Source organism: Centruroides vittatus, unplaced genomic scaffold (genome assembly GCF_030686945.1).
Source record: "Centruroides vittatus isolate TY-2023 unplaced genomic scaffold, ASM3068694v2 contig_370, whole genome shotgun sequence".
NCBI lineage: Eukaryota > Metazoa > Arthropoda > Arachnida > Scorpiones > Buthidae > Centruroides > Centruroides vittatus.
Window position 1 is genome coordinate 2,690,074 of NW_027122193.1, and position 27,929 is coordinate 2,718,002.

Sequence of the window (27,929 nt, forward strand, 5' to 3'; positions counted from 1 at the left end):
AAGTAATTAATTAACGTTAATATATATTTTTTTAATTTTAAATAATTTAAATATATGATTAAATTTTAATTTTTAATTAAGAGGTTCCTTAACATTTACAAAAATACGAAAGTAAAGTATAAGTCGAGAGTTTTCGATGGATCCGGTTTGGTGTTTTAGCAGACAGAAGTTATTTTGTATTTTTATTTTAGTAAATTATATAACGAAAGGGGAGTTTGTCGATATATTTGAAAATGAATTAACAATTAAAATTCGACCGGGAACCGAAGAATGTTTTTATCAGAAAGCCAACGCAGGACAAGTTCTGGACGTTGAATATCAGGTTAGGCTTTTGACGTTTTGTATTTGGCGCTTGTTTCTAATGTCGTTTGGTCGAGTCACGTCTTTAATTTAACGACTTTTAACTTAAATAATACGTTTTTTAAAGTTAAATAAATTATTTACATTTTAAAATCAAGTTAATTAAATTATTTTTAGGTAATTTTACCTAAATTTGTATTATATTTTTATGATTTGTATGGCAGGGTTATCGTCTCTGCCAATGCTGCTGGAATCCTGGTAAGATTGCAGGGTTTTGCCAAATGGAGCCATAGATTTGGCTTGTTAACCTTGGCAAGTATTCTTCAAAACTGTAATATATTACTTAAACGCAGACGAACGATTCTTTTCGGTTAACTGGATGCCGGAAGACGATGGCAAAAGACTGTCACGTTTAACGATTTAGCCCACTTGACCGTTTATGGAGTACTTGATGTTATGTAGTTTTAGCTGGTATGGGGGCTTGCCCACACCTGGGCGCCTTGGTAAGAAGCATGTAGAATAGGTGGTATACTTATACGTGTTAAAAACTGATTTTTAGAGATGAATATCTTGCAAAATATTAAACGTGTCTGGGGGTGACACGAAACCCTTCGTTCAGAGCTTGAATCTTACCCATTGTCGTACTTGTTGGCTGGTGTTCTGTTAACCGAAAAATACCGACAAACCGCTTGAACTGACGTGCGTTAATTCAAAATGGCACTTTTTTTGCTAATATTTTTGTCTGTTTATAGTCCTGTTTGGGTACAATATGTATAATGCAGAACTAAACTGAATAAGTTACAAATTCAGTTTTAAATTATTTAAGTTTACTAATCATCCCAAAGCCCGATACGTAGATACTTGACCGAGTGATCGCCTTAAATTATCGGGCTATAAATCCACTATTATTAATGATTAGATAGTACGTAATTGCTACTAGAGGTAGACGTTAGGCACCATCTCTTATCTAAGTTAATAATTATAATTTTAATAATTTATTAAATAATTTAGAACCATCTGGAAGAAAAGAACAAGTCTGGAGCAGGGCTAGTTCTACCTCTAGTACCAAATTAACTGATATCTAATCATTAATAATAGCAGATTTATAGCCCAATTGTTTAAGGCAATCGCAGGTACATCAACAACTGCCATAAATGATCGGGCTAAATTTCAGATAAATGATTATAGATTAGAAATGAATTTGGCACTAGAGTTAGGTGTTAGGTGCCATCTCTTATTAAAGTTAATAACCGTGGATGGTTATATCTTAGTCTTATATATGCTGGAAGAGGAGATTGGATCAAAGGTCTGGGTAGCTTAACAGGCAGCATGTCCGCATGGTAAGTGGGAGTTGCGGGTTTGAGTCTTGCTTTGGGCCTATTCTTTTCTTCCAGTTTAATTTAAATTAATGAATTAAATATTTTAATTATTAATTTTAATAAGAGATGGTACAGTACCTAACGCCTAACTCTAGTGCCAAATTTATTTCAAATCTATAATTATTTATCCAAAATTTAGCCTGATCATTTACGGCAGTTATTGATGTATTTGCTTACGATATTGGGTTTCATTTGATGTGTGTTTTTAAGGCAATCATTTGGTTGAGTTTAAATTATTTTTCAGACAAATTACATTTTTAGTTTAAAATAATTTTTCAAACAAATTTTGTAATTTGTTTATAAAAGCATATTCAATTTTAATTTGTTCAGTTTAGTTCTGCATTATATGTATTGTATCTAAAGATGTCTGTTATAAACATATGAAAATGTTAGTCAGTGTGTGCTGATTTGAGTTAATGTGTGCTGGTTTGGGTGTTTAAATGTGTAAATTACCTTTATGAGATTTTGCTTTTTAAAAGTTGACTCCTGAATTGTTTGCCAACATCAGCAAAAATTTAAAATAATAAAAATTGGAGGGTACTATTTCATTAACTGGGCACCATTCAATTGATGAGATATGAATCACGTTTACTTCTTAAAATTGGCTTTAATTCACAATAAACAGCTTTTGTAGTGATTTCGGATTCAAAGCTAACCTTTCTACTAATATTGTTTAAAATTTATAAAAGTCTATTATGTTTTTAAACAACATTAATTAGAACCAGTTTATCACTGCAAATGATTTGCATATTTATACAATAGCACTATTGTAGTCATGAAAATTTTACATATTGTTAATTTTCTGCATTTCTAAAGTTTGATCTTGAGTTCATCTACCACCGGGCGGAGCAGGGCAAGAGTTCACTTTATGAGATCATTTACCACCAACCAAAGCTGAAATTATCGGGCTGGAAACGTTTCCAGCCCAATAATTTCGGCTTTGGTTGATGGTAGCTTTATATGTTACGGGTTGGGTGTTGATTATTTGACTTCATCTTTTGTTTCCGACTTAAAATGATTATACACTGTGGGATTTACCCAATGATGAGGAAAGTGCAATACATTTTTTCAAGAAAAAGGTATTTTGCACAGCTAAAGGTACTGTTTAAAAATCATCCAACGACATTGTATTTTTGCTCCTCTGACGTCTCAAGATTGAGATGTCATAACTGCTCTTGTAATGAAAAGGAGGGTGTAAGAACTCATAACTGGTTTGAAGGAGACAAATTAATAGAACTGGTTATGAACACTTTCAGGTAAATCATAAGTATAATTTTGTGGATCCAAATACAGGCTGTCACACCCAAAATATAGAAAAGTTGTGGGGCAGTGCACACTGGTGAAATAAAGTTCATCGTGGAACTTCATGTAACCACTTAAAGTCATATTTAACAGAATTTATGTGGCGCAGACAATATACCAAAAATGAAATGTTTACAGCAATCTTAAAAGACATATCAAAATTTATGCCACCCGTTCGATACGGTGAAAATTTGTAAATGTTAATCTTTGAAAATTTATAATTTCATAGGTACTTTTTCTTTGTAATTTTATAACGTTAATAAATTAACATCTGTGTAAACAATGCAAAATGAAATACTGTTATTTGTAAAAAAGGAATAAAAATGATTGGCACTTGGTAAACTGAAGAGCACCAATTGGAGCAATAATAAGACAGAATTTAAGATTATGGCTGCTTTGCAGCAATTAAGGTGGTAGCCTACTGCTCTGAGGGACCAAGGATTGAATCCAGTCAGGTTGAAAAATTCCTGGGAGTTTTTGGGGGTCCATACAGATTTGTTGGGTTCTATTTCTCATCACCCAGCCACCCTATTGTGGGCCTGGCTGAACCCATAATAGGCTTTCTACAAATGATCCTCTTAGTGGCAACAAGACAGAAGGAGTTAAAAAATAAAACAAACTACTTTACAAAATAAAGTTTCTTTCTTAGCAATAAATTTGTCAATTTGACGACAACTGAACGTTGTGTTTACACAGTTTGGTTGTTTTCCCATATAACCCATTCTGTCTTCTTTCCCCCTCTCATCTTTCTTTCCAACTTCTAGTTTATTAGTTCTACTTATTTGTTTTATTTTCTATAACATGGACATAAATATGTTTTTAATTCATAATTAATGGATGTAAAAGTTTTTTAATTGATAATTAACAACTCCATTGTGTCAAAGAGAAGAAACAAAACAACTACTATATAATCACTCTTTAAACTGAAAAAAAAGGAAGTTTAGAACAAACTGTGGCTCCTTTTGATAAGAAAAAAACAACTTGGTTGAAACATGGCCTTTGGCAAAATGGAGAGTACCTGTCCCATTTATTTTTTACATTGGCTCCAATCAGCCCATGATATTCATTGTGGCCATCAGAGTGGTCCAATTTAGTTTAATTCATTTTTATCAAGCCACTTGCCAGACTTCTTGCCTGAACATGCAGGATTTTTCTTGCTGAGCAACTGCTGGTACTATATTCCTGCTACTTATGTTGTTTGCCATTATTCTGGCTAAAAAATATCCCTATGTTTAACCCACAGAAAATTGCTAGAATAAACTAAAATCTTCACATAACCACCCTATCATATACTTTGGGTCTATGGGTGCAACCTCTGAACAGTGGCTTCTGAACAAGCTTATTGAGTGGACATGACCACCTGAAACCAAGTGTAAAGATTTCTAATTTCAGAATAAGTCTATCTTGATCATAAATTGGACAATGATAGTTCATATGGTTGATGGTGTCTAAGTTTTCTGTAGAGCAAAAGCAAGAGGAAGTTTTTGCCCGGTTATACATCACCAGGTAGCTTCTAAAATTACCATGCTCAGTAAGTAGTTGAGCAGTAGCAAACATTAAATCTCTAAGTGATGATGAGAATGATGAGAACATGCATTCACCACTAGGGAAATAGTCTTGTTATTCTACCAGTTTTATTGCTCAACCATTGTTGATTCCACTTTTGCATAGCATTGTCATGAATATAATTTTAAAGGCTGCTACATGAGCGAGGGATGTGAGTGTAGTCTAGTCAGTGTCCTTTGCAGCTGACTTAGCCTCAAAGTCGGCTTTTTCATTTCCTAGTATACCAGTATGGCCAGGAACAAATATAAAAGTTATCTTATTGACAAGAGTTTTAATATGCTGGATGTATGTGATTTTATCGTTATTGCAATTGGGACTTAATAGAGCTTTTAGGACAGACTGAGAATCACTGTAAATGTTGATAGACAGAGTTTTGTTTGGTAGTTAAGTGGCCCATTGAACAGCTTGGTAGACAGCATCTTTTTCAGCTTGATAGATGGAGATATTTGGGGGTATCTGTACCTTCTAACATATTTTGGGCAAAATACGTCAGTTTGGAGGAAGATACAGATACTTGAGCTGACATGAAGACCCGTCTGTGTAGATATTAATGTCTGCATAGTTATCCGTGGAGGAAGCAGATGACACCAAATGTACCCTGGGGATAATCTTTTTTACAGGGTAATGATCAGAGATAGTAGGATAATTGCAATGTGGTAGCATATGAACAGCCATAGATAGGAGTAGAGCCTGTTGTTGAGCCTTTGATGTTTGTAGTTCTGATGTAATTTAGAACTTTTTTTACAATATATAGTGGCAAAAGAAGGAGCTCTGCTAGTATCAGAGAAGCATTAGTACAAACAGTTCTATAGCACTTTGAAATTCTGATGGCAAACTGTCTTTGAAGAGAGTGTACTTGCTACTGAATTGAAGAGATTTACTTGCTACTGAATTTTTACTAGTTACATGATCCCACATAAAGTAGCATTGATTGTGTTTCCCCATTATATAGAGTTTTACAAGTTTTATGATTTAGTCTCCAGGTGCACCTAGTACATTTTAACAGCATGTACTGTACAGTAGTTTATTTTCTTGGTCTTAGTCAAGATTTAATCAATATGGCAACGGAATGTGGTTTCTCTCTATTCTCTCTTCTTTAATTTTGTATGACGTTTCTGTTTACACATGTACTAGCTAGTCGATATGTCAAAGTTTTCTGTGTCCTCCTGTGAAAATTAAAATTAATATAAAAATGAATATTATGATATTGATTAATGATGATGATAAAAAGATTCAAGTATTGACACAAAAACCTTTATAATGCAGCTTTTTAATTCAAATTTCTAACGTTTTCAACCATTTTGAAAGGTTTTTGTGTTGATACTTGAATAGTAATTAAGTGCAGTTAAAAAATAAAATAAAAAGATTGTTAATAATTAAAAAATAAAGTTCTTAAAATAAATTGTTTATTTGAATTCATTAAATTTTTATATTTTAAAATTTGTTCACATAGTCTTTAATAAATAATAGTACATATTAATTAACTAATTAATAATTATATATTTTGGACCTAAGGTTTTTTAGGGTTTCATAAAAAAATTTTTTTTTAAATCTTTCTATAAAATTATGTCTAAAGATTATGTAAGATAGGAAAGGGGGGGATCAACGAAAATATTACGGTTTCTAACACGTGTGGGTGGGGGTCTAGAATGGTTGAAATCGACCTTATGTAATTTATGGACGGCCCCTTACTGATATCCTTCACAAAACTTGGCACCTTGATAAATAATACACACAATTGCTAATTAAGGAAACCAATAATGTTTTATTGATTTTCTTACTTTTTTGTTTCTCAACTTTTAAATATTTATAGGCCAAGTGATTGCCATAATGAATCAGGCTACTTTACCACTACTGTTAATAATTAAATTCTAAATAATTTGGTACTAGAGACAGGCATTAGGTGCCATCTCTTATTAAATTTAATAATTACAATTAAATTAATATTTACTAAATAATTTAGAATATTCTGGAAGAAAAGAAATGGCCTGGAGTGGGACTTGAACCCACAACTCTCTCTTACCATGTGGATATGTTGCCAATTATGCTATCCAGAACATCATCTGACCCTTTGCTTCCAGTCATATTTAATTTAGATATAATCATCCATGGTTACTTATGGCACCAACTGGAGACAACGTATATGTCCATGGCCTATAATAACCCACTATGGCAATTATTAATAGTAGCAGTAAAGTAGTCCAATTCATTATGGCAATCATTTTGCATATTATTAAAAAACATTGGGCTTTGAGATGTTTATAGATTTAAGTATTTATATACTTTCTTTTATAAAAGTTTAATTTTTTTATTTTATTTTGGAGTTGTATATTTAGTTAAAATAAATAGTTTCAAACCGTTTGAAAGTAATATTACAGTCAAACCTGTCTATAAAGGAACCTGTATATAGCAAAAACCTGTCATTAATGGAAAATTTTATGGGTCCCTTGAATTTTTTGCAAAAATTAACGTAAATTATACCTGTATATTGCAGAAATTGAAAGGAAAATCAGACCGTATAACAGAAAAATTAGTATCTTTATTCGATTTGACACAAATTTAACAAGTAGCATGTATAAATCATAAAAGTCAAAATACACATACACAATGCAAAATGTGACTGCTGTATTACAGCAGTTTTATTGGGATTTGAACAAAGTTTTGTTAACAGCTGTTTTTACCTAACATAGATACTTGTATGTAATGTAATTATAAGTTGTGAAATTTAAAACATTATCCCTGATGTGAGATTATATTTTTTGTTTTGAAGTTTTTAAAACTTTTTTACATTACATTTCATTTGAATAAAATCAAGTTGAAATATCTGCAAATAAAATGCACATTGGGCATATACATGCTTTTTAAGTTTCATAAAGGATATCACATTATACAAACAGTAAAAAATACCCGTACTGTGTATGTGGAAAATGCTTATAAACTCCGAACGTGTCAAATGTGGTTTTGAAAGTTTCGTTCGGGAAATTTTGAACTAATGGAGGATACAAAACATATGACCTCCAAAAACTGTTGAAGGGAAATTGTGGGAAGAAATTGTTAAAGATTGATGACTCGTGAATTTGCAACAAATCTTGTGTGTGACAGATGTATTTTTATCTACTTGAAATGGTTGTAAAACATGCTGATGATTGTGTTCCACACGCAGTTTGTTTTTATCCACTTATTAAAAAATTAATCGAATTGAGTATAATTTTATACGACGAAGGTAGGCAGCTGTGAAGTTTCATTTTAATTTTCAATTGGTTACTCATTTTTATCTTGGAGAACTTTTTTACAGATGAATGAAAAAGTTAAAATAACACTACTTGTTATTAACCAAAAATTTGTTCTAGAGGGTGGTAATTGTTCAGTTGAGTACCAAGGTTCTACTGTATTTGGTTAATGTGATTTTGATATACACAGTACAAATCGAGAAATTTATTAATTGCATTAATGAAGGGATAACTGTAGTAGGTAACCTGTATATAGTGGAAACCTGTCTGTGTTAAGTCCCTTGGGGTTCCATTACAGACAAGTTTAACTGTATTTTTATATTATTAAATTCACATGAATTTTTATTTGTTGTTTTATTTAATAATAATACTATATTTTTTGCTATGTTGAATGGCTGAGAAGTAAACTACAGGGTTTCCCATATAAAACATAATCTCTCCATTTACTGCCATGGTTCTTGTTTTCATTCATGCCAAACAAATTGCCAAATTATCAAGTTATAATATTGCTATGTAATTAATTAAATAATAATTCATTTGTCTAGAGGTAGGCAATTATGCTGCCATCTCATGTTAGATTTAATAATAATAGAAGAAAAAAAAATTTAATTTATTATCAATATAGCTACCAATTTGGCTGTTAATGAGGACTTACCACATCAGAGTCAAAAAGGTGACCAGAATAGAACTTCTTTATTTTTTTTAGTTGACTCCAAAAGATCCATTTAGTATTTAATTAATTACATAGCAATGTTATAACTCAATAATTTGGCAGTTTGTTTGGCCTTAACTATAAACCAGTTCATTTATATCTTGTATGTTCCTTGTTGTTATCAGAACCTGTCTAAACTTCGTCACCAGTATATTTAGCTGACATCTTATTAGGAACTTTACTCTCTAGGTACTTATGACAAAATCGTTATGCACTGTACTCAAAAATTACATATGGAAATAAGTCTTGGTGATAAAAACCAAATTCCTCTTGCAAATACATCCATTTTCTCTCGCACAGTACCGAGAACATTGGTTGCACTGTAACTGCTATTGGGAAAAGTCTATTGATTTGGCAGGATAGTCATATGTTAGACAAGTTGATTCAAGCAAGTAGTACTGTGTTTTTGTCGGGTGATTCATATTCCCCAGTACACTAATAGATTTCATTTTATATGGGACATTCTGTATGTAGTTGGTTAAAATCATTTATTATATTATATTCTGGAGTTTATATTTTGAGATTTTTGTTTTGTATGAATTTAGAATTCTAATTTATAGTAATTAATATTTGAAAATTTTAAAATAATAATCTGTTATAAATTTTTTAAGGTTTTAGATACAGATTATGAAAATATTGATACAAAAAATAAACTGGAAATAAGTTTTGCTCTGTATTCTCCTCAAGGAAAGAATCTCATTTCTGAGACGAAAAAATCTGATGGAATACATAGGCAAGTTTATTACAAAATTTTAACTTTTTTGGAAAAATGTTGTCATTTTAAAAATTTTAGTAAAATCTTCAATTTAGTTAAGTAAAACTATTTATTTTGCAAACTTGATAATGTAAATGGTTAATTTGTTCTAATGAATATAATATATTGCTTAAAGATATTCTTTCATTTTCAGTTTATATCCTCTGAAATGGTTTTTGGCAATTTCAAATAACCATATGATACGAAAATCAATTATCAATTTATTGATAAAATTATTTTAAGTAAATAAATGATAAATATCATTTTTAAAATCATTTGATTGATTAATTAACAAAATACTTTTTTGATATATTTGAAATAACAAGAAGTAATATAAAATCAAATACATGTTATTAATACTTTATCATTCAAATAGGATATGTATTCAAATATGACAAACCTAATAAAAATTTCTTTTAAATTTTATTAATAAAATTTTAAACAATATATGACAGAATTTTATATTACTATATATAGTATTTAGTATCGGTAGTCTTTTTGACTTCTGTTTCTCAAGTGGGGTTATCAGGTCAAATGCACCTCAATCTAAGAGGTCCTTTCTGCACCCTACTGAGGGAGAAACTTGTATTCTGCTTTGTAATAGGTATGAGGGTGGATTAAAAGGTTTCTGGAATGACAATGAAAACCAAATAAATGATTTTGAAGTTTTGCTTTGCTTTTCAGCATAATCCCCTCGAATCTTAACATACTTGATCCAACATTTCTCCAGTTTTTTGATTTCCTGTCAGAAGTGATTTTTTCCACATTCTCCAAAATAGCTGTTTACAGCTTTGATCACCTCTTCATTGGACCAAAATCTCTTTCCATCTAGGAATGTTTTGAGTTTCAAGAACAGGTATGTTTGACAGAGCCAAATCTGACAAATATGGTGGATTTGGAAGGATTTCAAAGTTAATTTCTGCCAGTTTTTGCTGAACAACTGCACTTGAATGAGAGGGTGCATTGTCAGAGTAAAACTTTTTTTTAATCATTCCCGGGCATTTTTCCTGGATTGCTGCTTTGGGTTTGTCCAAAAGTGTTGCATATATTGACCAGTGACAGTTTTTCCTTTTCAAGATAGTCAATTAACAAAATTCCTTTGGCATCTCACAAACCAATGCCATCACCTTGCCAGCTGAATGAATGGTCTTTGCCTTCTTTGGAACCTGCTCACCATCTCAAATCTGTTTTGATTGAATTTTTATTTCCAGTATGTAGTTGTGAATCCAGGTCTCATTTGATATGCGAAATATGAATTACTCATTCATAGGAGATGCCCACAGCTTCTCAATTTCTCACACTTTGATTTGATGATTTTCTAACATCATGTCATGGATTTTATCCACAATTTCTGGAGTGATAGCAGTTTTTGGACATCCTGAATGTGGTTAAGCACTTCTGTGTGGAGCCATGTTTGATTTCCAAAACCCAAAAACTTACTATGGAAAATGAAGGTGAATTGCCAAGAACATTGCCCACCTGGATTTGATTTTCGTTGCAGTTGTTTTTCCCTCTAAATTGAAAAATTTGGTAACAGCTTTTCTCCATGTACAAACAGGCACACAGACACAGGATATCTCACTTTGTTGCTTCTAAAACCTAACTATTGGCCAGATTGATGTGAAATTTGAAGTCACTACATATGAAAGATTTACTAATACAATGCAGGAAAACTATTTCCAAACAAAACACTCCCAGTGGCAATTCTGGAAACTTTTCAATCCATTCCTTGTACTTTGAGTTCAAAAATAAGATAGATTAGTTTTTTATTGATTTATGAGTTAGAATTTGGTAAAGAATTATACAAGTGCATTACAAGAAAGGTTATTGTAAAATAATTTGTATTAACATTTAAAATTTGACTTAAGCCCACCTTTAAACATGAGTTATTGGATTCCATTTATAATATGTAAATGTCAATTAATGTGGGTTTTGTTAATTTGATTTAAATTCAACTGCAGCACATACTGAAAAACGAAAGTAGTATTTATTCTGCATGCTCATTGAAATCTAATTTAAATAGCAACACTATCGATAATTTTTCATAATATTTAATGACGTGAGGCAATCTCAGCGCCACTAATTTCTGAATCAGTAGTCCTGTTATTGATTGGTTGGGCTGTTGACTTTTTTAACAAAAAATAAAACAACTTCTTGCAGAATTACCAAGAATGATAATCCACACACAAGAAGCTTCTTATATCCCAGTAACAACAAATTTTAATTAAAACTATAACATTTTCGACCATAATGATGGTCAATTTTCTTCTAGTGTTTAAATGTTTCGGTAATTTAAAATAATTTTAAACATGTTCGACGTGTTCCATATTTGAATTGTACTGGTCAAAAGCCTGAGGAAGACCATGATTATGGTCGAAAATGTTAGTTTTAATTGAAATTTGTTGTTACTGGGATATAAGAAGGTTCTTGTGTGTGAATTTCTTTAACATAGGAAGTATAGGAAGTTTACCATCTGTAGTAAGGTTTTTGCCAATAGCTTGTTTAGCAACTGAGTTATTGTACAGCAACTGGTGCAATTTTGAGTTTGAAATTCTGTTCATAAACTGATTTGTTTGAAAAGTGAGACATTTGAAAACTGAGGTTTGACTGTATTGAAAATTTCCATATACAGTAGAATTTTTTTTAATGGATTGCTTGGACCACCAAAAATCATTCGTTGTTCTGAGAAACTGTTATTTCATGAACAATGGATTTTTTGAAAACTCAGGAAAATAGCTATTATTTAACCCTCTACATATAAGAAAAACCTGTACTTGAAATTATTCAGTCTTTTGAGATCTCTATTCTTCATTCTATGGAAATATGTGTTACAAGATCATGTATACAACAAAGCTGACAGAAATTGTATAGGCTTATACTGCAAGCACAAAAACAAGAAAATTATGTATAGTCATTAGCACTTCACTTGTCTTCACAATTTGTTAAAAAAGACATATTTGTCTTGGTTTGTTTTGATGCTGCTTTTCTGCCTATTGAATACAGTAATCATTTGATATTAGCAATGTCATGTACAGCCTGTTCCTTTATGCTGAAACTTATCAGGAGGGTCTTCATGACTTGGAAAGACTCGATGGCTTTGCTAAATTTTGGAATTACATTTGGACCAGCATCAGAATGATTTATATGTGGCTCCTTCTCAGTCATCAGTCTTCTGACTCTCTTTGTAAAATTCTTCAATTGCACATATCCCAGATGTAAAAAGTGCATCATCAAACTTTACAAATTTCTGAAAACATTGAATATTAACTAAACATTGAAAAAATGTGACGTATACAATAGATGAGGCTAGAAAAAAAACTTGTTATTTTGAGTTACGGATCTGCTAAAAGGGGGTAAAATTGCATTAATTTGGTGGAACCTAGGGGAAAAAATTTGTTAGTCCAAGAAATCTGTTGTTCTGCAATCTGTTAAAACAAGATTCTACTGTATGTATTTAGTTGAACGTTATCTATTTCATAAATAATTTGAAAAGTCTATATTGAGAAGATTTGAGTGCATTTTTTAAAATTATTTTTAATTATAGGTATGATATTCAAGAAACAGGAGATTACAAATTTTGTTTTGATAATAAATTTAGTCATTTTTCAACAAAAACTGTGTACTTTGACATTTTCATTGATTCTGATGATGACGACGACGATGAAGAAGCATGGAATAATCCAGATATTACATTCCAACCAGATACTTTACAAAATGATACTTTGAGTCAAATTAAAGTAAGTGAATTTTATATGTTATTGTATAGTGTTATGAGATATATTATTTATAGGAAAACTATTACACAAAAGTGTTAGATGAACAAGTTAAAATAAATGTCATAGTACAGGCTGTAGAAAGTAAATACATGTTTATTCTTTTTCTTTTATCTGTAGAATTAAAGGAAAAGATAGAAAACATATAACTTCATGCAGGTTTATTATGTAGATGACAAATATTATCATTACTATGTATCTCCATTATGTTTGCCATCATTACTATTGAGCAAAGCATGATTGCTTGACCAAGGGAGGGAAAAATTATATTAAGCCTTCTAAAATTGCATTAAATTGCATAAAAATCATTCTTTGAACATGGTGATTCTCTTAAGTATAAAATTTTATCAGAAAGATATTTAAATTACTTTGTTTTCTTTGTTCAAGTATAAGTAATTTATAATTGTTTGTTTCCCCTCCATTTAAAATCCTAGACATTCTTCAATTCTGGACATGATCTTGGAATTTGCCATGATTCCAGGACTGTCCAGACCAAATCAGGATATATGATTACTTCATACTTAAGTTATATTCATATCAAATTAGATATTAGATTTAATACAAATCAAATATCATGTAAATTTTGTACACCATTTGAATCTTTTAACACACAATTTAATATGAAGGTAGATACTTTATTTATTGTTTTTCTTTTACTGAAAGTAAAAGAAAAACAATAAATAGTATTTATTTAACTTTAAAGTATTTATTTAACTTTTTCTATATTATATGCAAAATAACATTAATGTATGTGTTTTTAATGTAACTCAGTAAATAGAACAACATATTAAAAGTTATTAATAAAAGCAATATCGTAGCAGGAATTTAACACTTGATATTCAAAAACATGAAATTTTTGCAGAATAGCTCTATTATATATGGCAAAAATTTACTTTTAAATAGTAATATTGATTTTTCCATTAATAAGTAAATAAAAAAAGTGTAGTTTGATATGATCAAATCAGAACATTATGTAATACTTCATGTATTTTTCTTAAAAGGTGTGATATTTATTTCCAGGCAGATATTTATCAATCAAAGATTTGTTTAATAAGATAAAACCACACTAATTTTTTTTTCTTAAATACATTTGATTCTTATTATACATTACAAAATAACCATGATATACAAAGTAGGCTAATATCAACATGTTTTTTTCTATACTTTGTTGTTATCTTAAATTTTTTAGAAGCAGTTTTATTTGATTTTTCTTTGTAATTTGGGGGTTTTAAATATCTTAGTCTATTTCCATTTTGTTTAATGTATTTAATAAATCTTCTGTTTTTGAACTACCATCCATCTTCATTTGTTTCACAACAATATATAAATACATTTCTGTTCAAAGATGGCAATTCTACAGAAAGTAAGAATAATCTAATAATTCTGTTTGCAATTTTGTAGTTGAATGAAAATTAGTTTAAATCTTGGTTCTGATCTGCTGAACTATTTACAATACAACAGTTATTTTTGCAGAGTTATTTTTGCAATTTAAAAAATTGTAGACCTATAAATTCCCATTGTTATTTGTCTCTTTCTTTAATCTCAAGAATGGAGTTAGTTAGATGAAATTTGAGACCAGATATTGAAAGCTTAGGGGTGAGAGGTCTTAATTAACTATATACAAACTTCCAGTTCATATATAGTTAATTGGGACAGAAATCACATTATTTCAATTCAAAAATTTTCCCTGAAAGGCATGTTAGATAGATGACCAGCACAACTATTCCTAATGGGAAAAGTATGATGTACATTGGCACAACACTACTAATTTGAGGTGGAGAGCATATATTTTAACTTAAATAAATTTAAAAATTGCTGCCTGGCATTATGATGATGATACAATAAATAATTGCTTATATTATATAGGTTACAACAATATTCTGACAAGTTGTGATTATCGTTACTGACAACTTTGAAATGTCTATTTTTTTATTAGTATTTTTTTCTTCTTTTGAAGCTCAGAAATTATTGGAAGCATTACATAAAAATGAAAACAGGAGTCAGTTGGTGCCAGGCCTAGACTTTTAAACAGGCAAAAAAAAAAATAAATGATAATAAAAAAATAAATAAATAATGTAAAGTAAAAAACTTACCCTACAAAAAGCTTGAAATAATTACTGGACTATATTAAAAAAGGAAAAATTCTATGTATAACCAACTATGTACAATACAAAATAAGTTAGAAAATTTGTAAAAGATACTTTATCTAACCAAAACAAAAACAAGTATATACAAAAATCTTTCCTGACAATTGGGAACTTAAAACTAACTTAGAATTATGAAAAAGAAACTTCTAATCTGTCATCAAATTCAAAAGCCTCTTTCCTGTTCTTTAATCTCGTTCGACCGTTAGCTTCACCCTGTCAATTTGCGGTTCATCTTTCTTCTTATAGTGCTGGGATGGTGACATTTCATTACTATGTCCACTCAATACTATTTACATACTTATAGTTAACAATTATTTATTTCTAGCAATCTTCTTTACATGTCATGTCATCACCCTCACATTATTTTCTTTTAAAATTTTCGGTGAAAGTTTGGGGTAAGTAATTGGCCTGCCCATGGGTATAGCCAATGGAGGAAGAAAGGAGGAGGAGATAGTATGGAGGGTTCCCTTGGTTGTTTGACGGGAATTGTTTATTAATAAAACGATTGCATCCAGACAAGGACAAATTATTTACACCAATAAACAGTAATAACAATACAATATTTACAGAAGTATTGACCCACATTGGTCCAATACAAGTTGAATCCGTACAAATATACCTGGAGACAATCTAGTAACAGTATGTGGAAAGCCACAGAAAGGCTACAGCAATGACTGTGGCTTCATTCACCAAAGATTCTCCAATAATGGAAGGGGCATATTGAAAATAAGCTTGGACGTAGATTAGTCGAAGATCTTGATGGTATTGATGAATGTTCTGAAGGCTGAGAAAATATCTATGTTGTCCAAAAGAGAGTTTAAAGGGCATGGCCAGTACGTTTTCTTCTTTTACAGCCTTAATAAGAGGGGTCTTTTCCCTCGTGCCTTGTGCAATTAAAAGTTACATGACAGGAGTCTTCAATCTCCCCGAGGGAACATAAACAGATCTCATCTCCCTTGTTCAAGAATGCACAAGAAAGGCCTACAAAGTATCATGTCTTGTCAGAACCTGTGTCAACTGAAAGGGAGATCATGAATTTACACTTTAATTCAACTGATGGGCACCTTGGTTTAACAATAGTTGTTGAGGTGAACAGGGGCTTTTTTCACCAGGAGATTGGCCATGTTGTTACCCTGGTTGCCCAAATGCCCCTTAACCCAGCAGAGGGTGACTCAGATCTTACTCTGCAGGTGATTAAGGAAAGCACCCATGTCCTTTACAATTGGAAGGGTGACATTATACTTCCTAATTTGTTGGAGTGCTATCTTGCTGTCGCTAAAAATGGTAATGTTTTCCTTCCTGTGCAGTATTGGTGTGTTACTGATGTGCTGCACCACCTTCAGAATGGCCAGGGACTCTGCCTGATTGACAATGTGTAGTGGCCACTAAGCTTGAAATACTGCTGATGGTGATACTTGTCATCCTTACTGATGATGGCAAAAGAACCACCCACCCCATTCTTGGATTTGGAGACAGTTTGGGGTGGGAGATCATTCTTTTAACTTTCCTTTGGAATTCTCTCCCTGAGATGTCATTTCCAGGTTAATGTATTTGATTTGCCCTTGGCAGATGTCTGAGTAAGGTGAGCTTCATTTTTAGTTTTAGAAGTTTGAGTGAAGTGCAGTGGTCTGTAATAAAATAAATAGAAAAAAAATGAACTAAAAATAATTCCCAAACAAAACAAAACAGGTCAGAATTGACTCCTTACACCTTGTAGTTAACAATCATACAGTTTTATTCTCTGCTTGATTAAAGTCTGAAAATCAATCCATTTTCCAAAAATATTAAGTTATTTTACTCTGACAGTATAATACTATAAGATGTTTTGAAATACCTTTACATTCAGATTTCATAATAATTTATTACAAACAATTGTCAAATAATTTGGTAGGAAATTAATAATGTTATGAAATTTTAATGATGATTAATAGCAAATTTGTATATCTGTTTCTGTTATTGTATCTGCCAAAAAAATTATAAATTTATCTGTTTCAATTCTTTCCCAATTTTTATAGGAAAAGGAAAAGTATATTAAATTTGTTCAAAACCTATATACGTTGCATATCATTTTGATCAGCTGGATGTAAAAATGATCCAAAAATCACAGAACATGAGAAAAATCGCTTTTAATAGAAAATATTGGGTTGTTTGGAAAGTTCATAGCAATTTTTCATAGCTGACGGTTGAGACACTGGATGAAGCAAAAGTTATTAGAATTGTAAGAATTTATGAATATTGCAAAAAGTGATGTTTTTGTAGTGAATGTTTAATTTATTTTGTTGTAAAAATGAAATAAGCAAGTTGCATTTTCAACATTTCTTTCTTTTCTTTTATTGAAAAGGCAAAAATACCGTACAAAACAGCAAAAGAAATATGATGTTTATGATGAGGATGCTGTAGCAGAGTCAGTTGTTCAAAAGTGGATTGCTAAATTTAATGTGGGTCATTTCAACCTTGAAGATGCTCCACATTCTGGAAGACTTGCCATTATTGATGAAGACCAGACAAAAACATTATTTAATGAAACCCTCATTACGTAACTCGAGAGATAGCAGACATAGTGTAGTCATCAAACAGTACTGTATTTCAACATCTAAAGAAGCTCAGATATGTGAATTGCAGGCCTCGGAGTCGCTCACTTTTCTCACTTGTACTCACTTTTCTGAAGTATCCTCACTTTTCTCACTTTTCAGGTCATTTTCTCACTTTTCTCACTTTTTTGGTCATTTTCACGTGCTTAATTAAGATGTGGGGCAAATCAAAAATAATTTTAAAGCCAAACGAATTGCCGAATTATCGGACTATCGGAATAGAATTTTTTAGAAGAAAATACGCGGCCCTGAGCAGACTCAAAATTGCAACTGCCCACTCAGTGTCGTTAGGTTATAGAAAACAAAAATTTATTTAACGTATTTAAAAAAATCTTTTATGCACTTAAAAAATCCCTCTCATTACAAATTCAGAAGCCAGTGTTGAGTAAAGTTATGTACTCATGCCATATTTTCATTATTTGCCAAAATCTACCTTATCCGAATTGCATTTTCTTCTACAGAGTTTAAAAATAAGTATTCTAAGCATCCCTGCAGTTTTGGCTGTTTTCTAAGAAAATCACTAAAGTCCTTTTGCAGGGGAAAGCACATTACGCAGAGGGATTAATCTCTCAAGCTGACAACACTGCTGCCGCTTTTAAATTCAAAATATATAATTATTAAAATTAACACGAGATAGTAGCGTAACCTCCTACCACTAAAAAAGATTTCGTTTCTGACCATTTAGTTATCCTGGTTATAGCCCAATAATTTGGCAGATTATTTGGTTTTAATTAACAATCGGGTTATGGAGTTGTCGTTTACAAAAATATTTTTTTACTTGATTTATCTTTAAATAATTTCATAAACTTGAGTTTAATAAAATTACTTTAATGATTTCATAGCATATTGTTAATGTTAAATCACATCTACATCTTCCCATAAATGTATGTTTAAATTGACTACAAGTATAATTATTCCATATAGCAAGTGTTATTTTCATAAAATGTGTGATTACTTTGCTTGTGAAATATCCATTTTTTAATCTTCTCTTATGCCGATTATAATTGTGCATTAATTGAGAGACTAAAAAAGTAAACGAAAATGTAAATTCATATTTACATATAAAATTTACCAAATAAATTAAAATATTCGAAGTGTTGTAAAAAGTACAACACGTAATTGCTTGTGAGAAAGATTTTCACAGGCTTCCCAAAGGTTAACAACTTTGCAACGATGTTGGTTTTTATTCATCTGCAGGAAAAAGTTTTTTGTTATTTATGAAATCATTAATAAAATATTATTTTACTTATATTATTTGGAGTATATTTATTTCAGATTTATTATTTTATTTGGAAATCAATATTTACACATCTCGAAGCATTAAAAAATAAACAGTTTCTGATAATGATAAATATCCGAGAATAGCCAAATTAGTGAAATCAGCATCGAAAATCCCGTTCCCATGAATGAGAGGATCAATTTTATGCCGGGCACTTTCTCCTGATAGAGCATCAGTGTTGGAAAGAATGCTTAATTCACTTTTGATTGTTAAGGAGGGACTAAACATGTATGACCAAAGCCCACACCTTGTACCTATTGCAAAGGACGACTGAAATTAGCTTCCTCGGTGCATGGAAATTATCAAGAACGATTGGAAAATGAAAAGAAGTTAAAAGAATAAGAGAAACGGAAAAAAGAGCACAGAAATGTTTTGAAGAACAACAAAAGAAAGCTGTTCGTAACATGAAGATTATGGAACGGCAACTGAGTTTAAACCAGAAAAATGTAGAAGAAAATGAAATACATGCGACAGTCTAAGTTTTGTTAGAAGCAGCAAACAAAAAAACTGGAGAAGGCTATTAACAGCAAGAACATGAATGAAGTACAGTACAAGCAGCACGTGTGATGCTTATTAGTGCTAAGTGTTCAAAAGCAAGAGGAAGCGAAATAGAAGGAAGTTGATAACATGCAGAATAATCTTAATAAAAGAACATCATCTTTCATGACTGATTATTTACAGAAGCCAAAGACTTTTCAAGTATTCATGGTTTACTGGAAATACAGAAGCCACTGATTATCGGGAAACAGAAAAAAAAACGCGATATAACCGAGTAATAAAAATTCTGGGCTTTTACTAAACAGATTATACATGCTATGGAATCTCTGTTCTTTCATCAGCAAGTGTTTCTGATATAAAATAAGCTTAGTTTTTCAATCCTGAATTTTATTCGTAGGTTATATCGAATTAATTGACGTTTACGTAAACATCGAAACCATGAACGCCCATTTAGCATTGTTTCTTTAACAATGACATTGAAAGACAAATACTGTCGATATAAAAACATCAATTGCGATTTTATTATACAGTACTATATAAATCGCTTATTAGAAATTCGTGTAGTTTATATTTTTCAATAAAAATTATAAATGCTGTAATTGAAAATTTAAAAAAAATGAATATTGAATATATAATAGAACATCAAAACTTATAAAATTACAGAGTAAAAATTCTCTAAAAAGCAAAATGAAGTTACTACTGTATAAAAATTTTAGAAGTTTTCGTTCAGAATTAGAGATCTTTTCCTTACACGTTATGCAGCGAATTCGAAATTTCACACCTTTATGTGAATTGACGCAATACCGTTAATTCACATAAATGTATGAAATTTCGAATTCACAGAAACTTGTAAATGAGGAGACTGTACTTAAAACTAATAAATAAACAACTTTTATATCAAAAGGAAACAAATGACAATCGATCTATCCACCTGTTCTGCATATTTAGCTCTTTCTCGTATTTCGTTGCAAATAGAAATTCAGTGGTAATTGGTAATTTAAAATTAATTGACTCAAATGCTTTTAAAATTTAGGGGACCAAAAAAATGCGATATAACGAGTGGCTACTATATTACAGTATATACAGAAATTTTTAAAATGTGTTTAACCATAACAGAATAAAAAGAAATAACAATTTTTACTGCTGTTTTGCTGAGTTTTCCTTCTGTGTTTTCACTTTGTTTTGTCACTATTGCACTCACTTTTTATTCACTTTTTCTGTATTTCAACTCACTTTTCTCACTTTTTCAAAGGGGAAATAGCACTCCGAGGCCTGGAATTGTTATGACATTTGGGTACTTCACAAATTAACAGAAAATAACTTATTGAATCACATCTCCATTTGTGATTCTCTTCAAAAACAAAATGAAAATGACCCTTTTCTGAAACATTTAGTGACAGGTGATAAAAGTGGATTGTTTATAACATCAGTTGAATATGATTATGATGCAAGAAACATAAACAATCATTAAAAACTGCAAGGGTTGATCTTCATTCAAAAAAGGTCAAGCTCACCCTCTGGTGGGATTGGAAAGGAATTCTGTGGTGAGAGCTACTTCCATACAATCAATCAATCAATTCTGATAAGTATCATTTCCAACTGGATCAATTGAAGATGGCAATTGAAGGAAAACATCTGGAATTGGCCAACAGAAAAGGCATTGTGTTTCATCAAGGTAATGCCAGACTGCACATTTCTTTATAAATACAGTAGAGCGTCGAAAAGTGGAACCAATTGGGGACTGGGGTCCTTCCAGTTTCCGACTTTGTACGAAAAAATACATTAACCTGTCCGATGTTCAAATTTTTCTCCGTTGCGTATCGCTTCCTGTTGAATTTTTCTCCGTTGCGTGTCGCTTCGTGTTGAATTTTCGTCGATTTTAAGCCTAACGAAAATTTTTATAATAATCATCGAGGCTATCGTATCGTTAAAAATTATTTCTGCATTTTGTACAAACAAAATAAATATATTAAAGAATATAAAAACATGAAAATTATACTTTAGAAGTAAATTTAGTATCAAAAACATTCGATTCAGCACGACACACTCCGACTGAAAATCGTTCCACTTTCTGGCCATTCCACTTACCGACGTTCCACTTATCAACGCTCTACTGTAGTCCAAAAATTTTTGTAACTAGGCTGGTGTGTTTTATTCCATCTCCATACTCATCTGATCTTGCCTTGTCAAACAACCATTTGTTCCATACTGTAGAATTCCCTTTGTGATAAAAACTTTAACAGTTTGGAAGCTTGCAAAAACCACATGGAACAGTTTTTTCCAGAAAAAAAAAGTTAGGAAATTTTATGAAATGGTGTATTATGAAGCTTCCTGATAGATGGCAATATGCCATTAAAAACAACAATGCATTATTGAATACAGGTATGTTTTTAGTTTTAAAACTGTTTATTTCTCTTAAAAATTGCTATGAACTTTTCAAACAACCTGAATAGAATGTGCAGAAATCAAATTTTCCTGTAGACTTGATGGTTGTTTGGTGGGAAATTTCAGAAACAGATGACAATTGCTTTGGCAACTCTAAAGCCAGGGCAAGATTAAGCTCATTTGATTTGATTTATGAATTTGTTTGCTTTTTTTCTTGTTTTTAATCTATTTGAAAACAATTTTCAACATAAATTTTGAACTAATGACACATTTGCGTACTGTAACCTACTCACCAAAAATCTTTTATTCCAGCCAGCAAGAGTTTCATGTAAATTTGGACAAACATTTTTCACTTAATTACAAGTTTTCTTCAGGTCTCAATTTTTTGTTCTCCGGAGACCTGAAGCAGATTTCAAAGGTCGGACTGCATAGTCCCAAAATTGCCACTTGACAATATTCTTATTAAAGTGGCAATGAAAATATAATACTGGTGATAGCAAGTGGCAATAAAATCCTAGTTGGCGTGATTTTGACATTCAGTGTGAAATTGAATCACAAATCAACACTTAAGGAAAAATAGCAAAATATTGAACTTTTATACAATGGAAGTCCTGTGTACCACATATTTTGCAATTTCAGGATGTCACATGACAAGTTTGGGAGAAAAGTATGTGGTGACGTTGAGAATTGAAGGCAGTTTTGTGCAATGCCACCCAGCATTTGCAGGTTGGGATTTTTTATCAACTGACAGATATTTTGGGGAATTTCTTTTGTTATGACTCTTTCACTTTGATTTACTTTTTCAGTGGACTAAAACAAAAATTTTGACATGACAGAACCTGCGAAATACTGTTTAAACATTATGATAAAATGTGTTATTCAGAATTATTCATTAAAAATGTATTCAAAAATGATTTCTATTACTAACAAGGGGATGGCCAGACTTTTAGGTTTCCAATTCGAACTTCTGACCTATTTTTTGAAAACGTTTGAAAAGTGGATTCTATTATTTGGACAAAGAGTTCTTTGTGTTTAAGGCTACATGCTCGCCAAGTTTTGTTCAAATTGGAGATCCAAATGTCTGATCCTCTGTTTGTAAGTGACATGTTTAACATGTTACTTTTGCTTTCCAGACACCAAACTGATAAGGCTACCAGCATCTGCATTAATTAGTAAGTTAAATTGGTGGTGATAAATAATTTGAAGTGGCAAAAAAAATTAAAACTGGCAAAATGGTGGTGATATTTTCAGATTTTCCAGAGTGAACCCTGAGACTTATAATTAGGTCAAAAATGTTTGTCCAAATTTACATGAAACTCTTGCTGGATGGAATAAAAGGGTTTTTGATGAGTAGATTAAAATGTCCAGCTTTTGAAAGATATTATGGAGCCATATTGTAACAGCTGCTGATTTGAGTAGCCAATTGTTTTTTAATCTTCTTGCCCATAAAACTGTTTGTGTACCAAACACAGGTTTAAACCATGAAACAGAAATAAATGATTCCATGTATATATATTAGGAAGAAAAACTGGAAACTGTTGAAGAGTCATAAAGTACTTAATCTAATTATGACTCCTTTAACAATTTGGAATTTTTCATCCTAAACAAATGTTTCCCTATTTAGAATATAAATGTTTTTATATTTTTTATAAACTCTCATTTAAAAAGCTATTTTATATAAATCATTCTCTTTCATCATTTAATTCAGAAAATACATGTTTGTTCTAGTTTAAATGTTTATGATGGAATAATAGTTCTAAAAATATTTAAGCTGTAAAATAACTATATCGGTTCTTATGAAAAATCATCATGATGTAAGTAATGGAGATATAATATTATAGTTAATGAATAAATTTCAGTTTTAGTCCAGTTCTAAATTTTTTAGTTAGAAAACAATGAATTATTTATATTTAAAAAGCATATAAAATTAGGATTACTTTGGTATTATTTGTATGTGTAAGGAAGATATCAGATGATACAGATCTAACTTGATCATCTGAACCTTTATTATGATTTAAGGTCAAATTTCTTAAATTTCTGGATATAGTGGCTCTTGCATCAACTTGATTAGTAGAAAAGAGTAAAATTTAAATAACAATTATACTAAAATACTCAATGATATTTTTAATAATAATTTTCTCTAAGAATTCAGCAGTGCTTTTTTTTTTTTAATCTAATTTTATTTAATAATACAGCAGCCCCTCATTATATTGCTCATGTTGAGAGAGAAACCAAATAAGTGATATATTAGATGATGTGATCTAACCAATGTACGAGGGCTATTTTTTACATAAGGTTTGTTTGTGAATGAGAGTGAGAATAATCCGCAATCACGGCAGTATGCATGCGCTTCTGCTCCGAGCAAGCTTGGCGCACGTTTTGACGCCATTTGCAGCCATATTGTCTGTCTGTATGCTGAGCTGTAGAAGTTTAAAATGTTTAAGAAAATTGAGTCTCCCGCCGACCGTGAGATACAATCTATTATTCGATTCTTGAGTGCAAGAAACTTGGCAGCAGCGGAAATTCACCGTCAGATTTGTGAAGTTTATGGTGATAATGCTATGAGTAACAGTAAAGTTTGAAAATGGGTAAGAATGTTCAAGGATGGGCGGGTTAATGTGCATGATGAGCCACGCCCTGGCTAACCTTCTCTAATTTCTGAAGATTTGGTTCGTGATGTGGATAACAAAATCCAAGAGGACTGACGATTCACGATTTCAACGTTATCAATTGAATTTCCACAGATTTCAAGATCAGTTTTGTATACCATTGTTTCAGAGAAACTGAATTATCGAAAATTGTGTTCTCGGTGGGTTCAAGACTGCTTTCTGACGATCATAAAACAAAAAGATTGGATAGTGCTTTATCATTTTTGACTCGATACGATCAGGAAGGAGATGAATTGTTGGACCACATCGTTACAGGAGATGAGACTTGGGTGTCTCACATGACTCCTGAGTCCAAGCAACACTCAATGGAATGGTGGCACACATTTTTGCCAACCAAAGTGAAAGCCAGACAGACATTTCAGCACGAAAGATCATGGCAACCGTTTTTTGGGACAGGAAAGGGATTTTGTTAGTAGATTTTATGCCAAGAGGCACAACAATCAATTCTGATACATATTGTGTGACTTTGAGAAAACTCCGGCGTGCCATACAAAACAAGTGGCGTGGCCTACTGTCTTCCAGTGTAATGTTGCTCCATGACAATGCAAGGCCAGATGTTTCTGCACAAACACAAGGTCTAATCAGTTCTTTTGGATGGGAACAACTGGATCATCCACCTTACAGTCCAGACCTTGCACCCAGTGATTTTCACTTGTTTCGATACTTAACCCCTTCTTAGTCTAATTTTTTTCAGATTGATCATCCAAGAGAGTCAATTTTTTTTTATAATTGATATTTGATATATAATTAAATAAGATGAAAAATATGCAAAGTATTAGCTCCTACATGATTTTTTTTAGAATGAAATAATTATTTATTTATTTTATAAATTAAATTAATAATTTAAATTGTTATTTATTAATTGTTTAATAATAATTATAAACTAATTTTAGTTTTTTCTTAAATATCTGAAACAAGTTACATAGATGCTTTCAAATTCCAAAATGAAACTAAATTTTCCTGCCAAAAACAGCTACATAATTTCTGTAACAATGCCATCTATTGGAGAAATGGTGAAATTAACATTAGTGAAATAAAATAATTATTTCACTATTTCTAACATCAGAGATGTTAAAATACAAATTTCTAGGGCATTTTTTTGTACCAAACATATGACCTACATTGAAGCAAAAAGTGATCAATGCACATGGATGTATGGGAGGCAACAGTATCTGAGAAGGGATTAAAGTGACCGCTGGATAGCTAATTGGTTAAGGTGTCATCCTATTGCTCCTGACATCCATAGGGTCTCTGGAGTAAATCCAGAGTCTCTAGGAGCAGTCAAAATGGTCAAAAAAAATACTAGGAATTTTTTGGCTGTTGGTCCATTTCAAATATGACATGTCCTATCCCCCACCACTTCATTCTGGGCTATGATTAAAAGACCTTATTAGTGCACAAAGGTGAAAGGACTCTAAAAATAATATTTATTTCTTTATGATTAAAATAATACACACACAAGAACAGTCAATCTCATTCTGATTTTATTTAGATGTAGAATTTAATGTAGATATACTTTAGGAATCATATTTTTCTTAACTATAGCTCTTTATTTTCTCCATTATTAACTCTCTACTATTTTTTTCCTTAAAAATATATAATTAAAGTTTAATTGTGTTTTAGAATTTATACATATGTGAAATCATTAATACTAGTTTGTAAGTTTTGTGTAAATATTGTCTAGAATAGAAAAATGTTGGAATTTTTATATTCGTTTCAAAAATGTGCTATCTTTGCTATAAGTTAATAGAAAGACATCCATGAATGACAAGTTGACAAAAGAATGTGCTTTCCTCACTAAAATTATGTCATCTGTTTGTCGAATTTTGAAACTCCTGCCAAGTTATTTGCATCTATAAGTAGCTTCCTGCATATGACATTCTTTTTTCTTTTGGCACTACCGAGACATTTTCTTTCTATGACAAAATAGCAGGATAAAAGTTGAAACAAAATCAAAATTAACAAAGCAGAGACTGCTTATATAACAAATTGTTACACATCATTTATACATGTTATGTCTTTTTTATATGTAAACATTGCTAATTTTATTATTTACCTACTTTTAATTTTTATTGAAATGTTTTAATGTATAATTATTACAGCTGTAATTTTTGTTTTAACTTTTAGCAATCTATCAATAATGTCAGGGATAAATTGAATCAAATTCAGCATTTCCAAAATCAGAGAAGATCGATTGGAACTCGTCGCCAGAATATCCAGGAACACAATCATTCTGCCATAAATACTTTCTCCATTATCATTATAATAACTATGTTTCTAGTTGGAAGTGTTCAAGTTATAATGGTAAGAAGTTTATTTGAAGAAAAAAGTAAACTGCACAAAATATTTAAACTATTATCATAAGGAAATAGAGTTTACACAATTAGATTTTAAATTGTTTTGTTATTTTACTTATAATTCTGACCAATGAGAATATAAAATCTGATTTTATATATATTTTGAATATAAAATCTCATCAGCACGCTGTAATTAGGGATGTACTGACTGTTGGTTTTGATATCAGTTGGCTATCAGTAGGCTATCAGTTATTAAAAAATACAAATTAAAATATTTGCAATAATCCATCGTGTGTCATTGTTCATTATAAAGGTTAATATTTATTTACACTTAAAATTTATTTACAAACAACTAAGTTTATAATATGTACACAAACTAAGAATTTAATTTAGTATTATACTTAACTAAATTTGTATTTTGTTGATAGCATCCTATCTTGTAATTGACGAGATTACGTCTCACCTCTAAAATTGTGTTGCTGTCGACGGCTGCACACCTTAGAGTATGAAGGAGTACATGTCAGGAGTTGCAATTAGGTGCAGAGTATTTGCACCAAATTGCATCGTGCGTGCACAAAATAAACCAGACTTGTAGGTAGTCAGGAGACCAAGAACCGGGTCAAAAGAAAATACAAAATGCTGAAACTATTTCTACAAACAGGCATGAGTGTGAGATTTGTGCATGCATTGCTTGTGTTCTCCAAGACATAGTCTCGTCCCAAATATGGCTTCGCTGTTTTACTTGTTTTTAAGATAGAACAAGTAGTTTTTGAAAGATAACATTTATGACAGATGCATTTTATATATGCCATTTAAAAGTTGTTTTTGATTTGAAAATGGCTCATTCTATAATTCTGAACAAACTCTTAGCTTTGTCCAGAATTTATTAATGTTTGTGAAGAAACTTTCATAGAACAAAGGATTGAAATATTTTAATATTGTAATTATTAAATTATATGGATGAATTAGTCCTTTGTATAGACTGGTTTTTAATTAAGAAAGAGAGAGATTTTATACTGCATGTAATTTTGTAATTTTAAAAAAAGA

At 31.0% G+C, this 27,929-nt stretch overlaps 1 protein-coding gene across 1 annotated transcript; it reads left to right on the plus strand.

The window, feature by feature from the left end:
- The first annotated feature begins 119 nt into the window (after positions 1–119).
- Positions 120–27,929, plus strand: LOC136975356 (transmembrane emp24 domain-containing protein 5-like). The gene is made up of 4 exons (XM_067270412.1): positions 120–322; positions 9,101–9,222; positions 12,788–12,980; positions 26,713–27,929. Exons 1-4 carry the CDS (start codon positions 137–139, stop codon positions 26,947–26,949), a joined length of 738 nt encoding a protein of 245 aa, XP_067126513.1. The 5' UTR covers positions 120–136; the 3' UTR covers positions 26,950–27,929.

Coding starts and splice junctions, on each gene's coding strand:
- LOC136975356 (XM_067270412.1), top strand. CDS start 137: ATGGATCCGGTTTGGTGTTTTAGCAGACAGAAGTTATTTTGTATTTTT. Junction 323..9,100: donor TTCTGGACGTTGAATATCAG/GTTAGGCTTTTG, acceptor AAATTTTTTAAG/GTTTTAGATACAGATTATGA. Junction 12,981..26,712: donor ATACTTTGAGTCAAATTAAA/GTAAGTGAATTT, acceptor TTTAACTTTTAG/CAATCTATCAATAATGTCAG.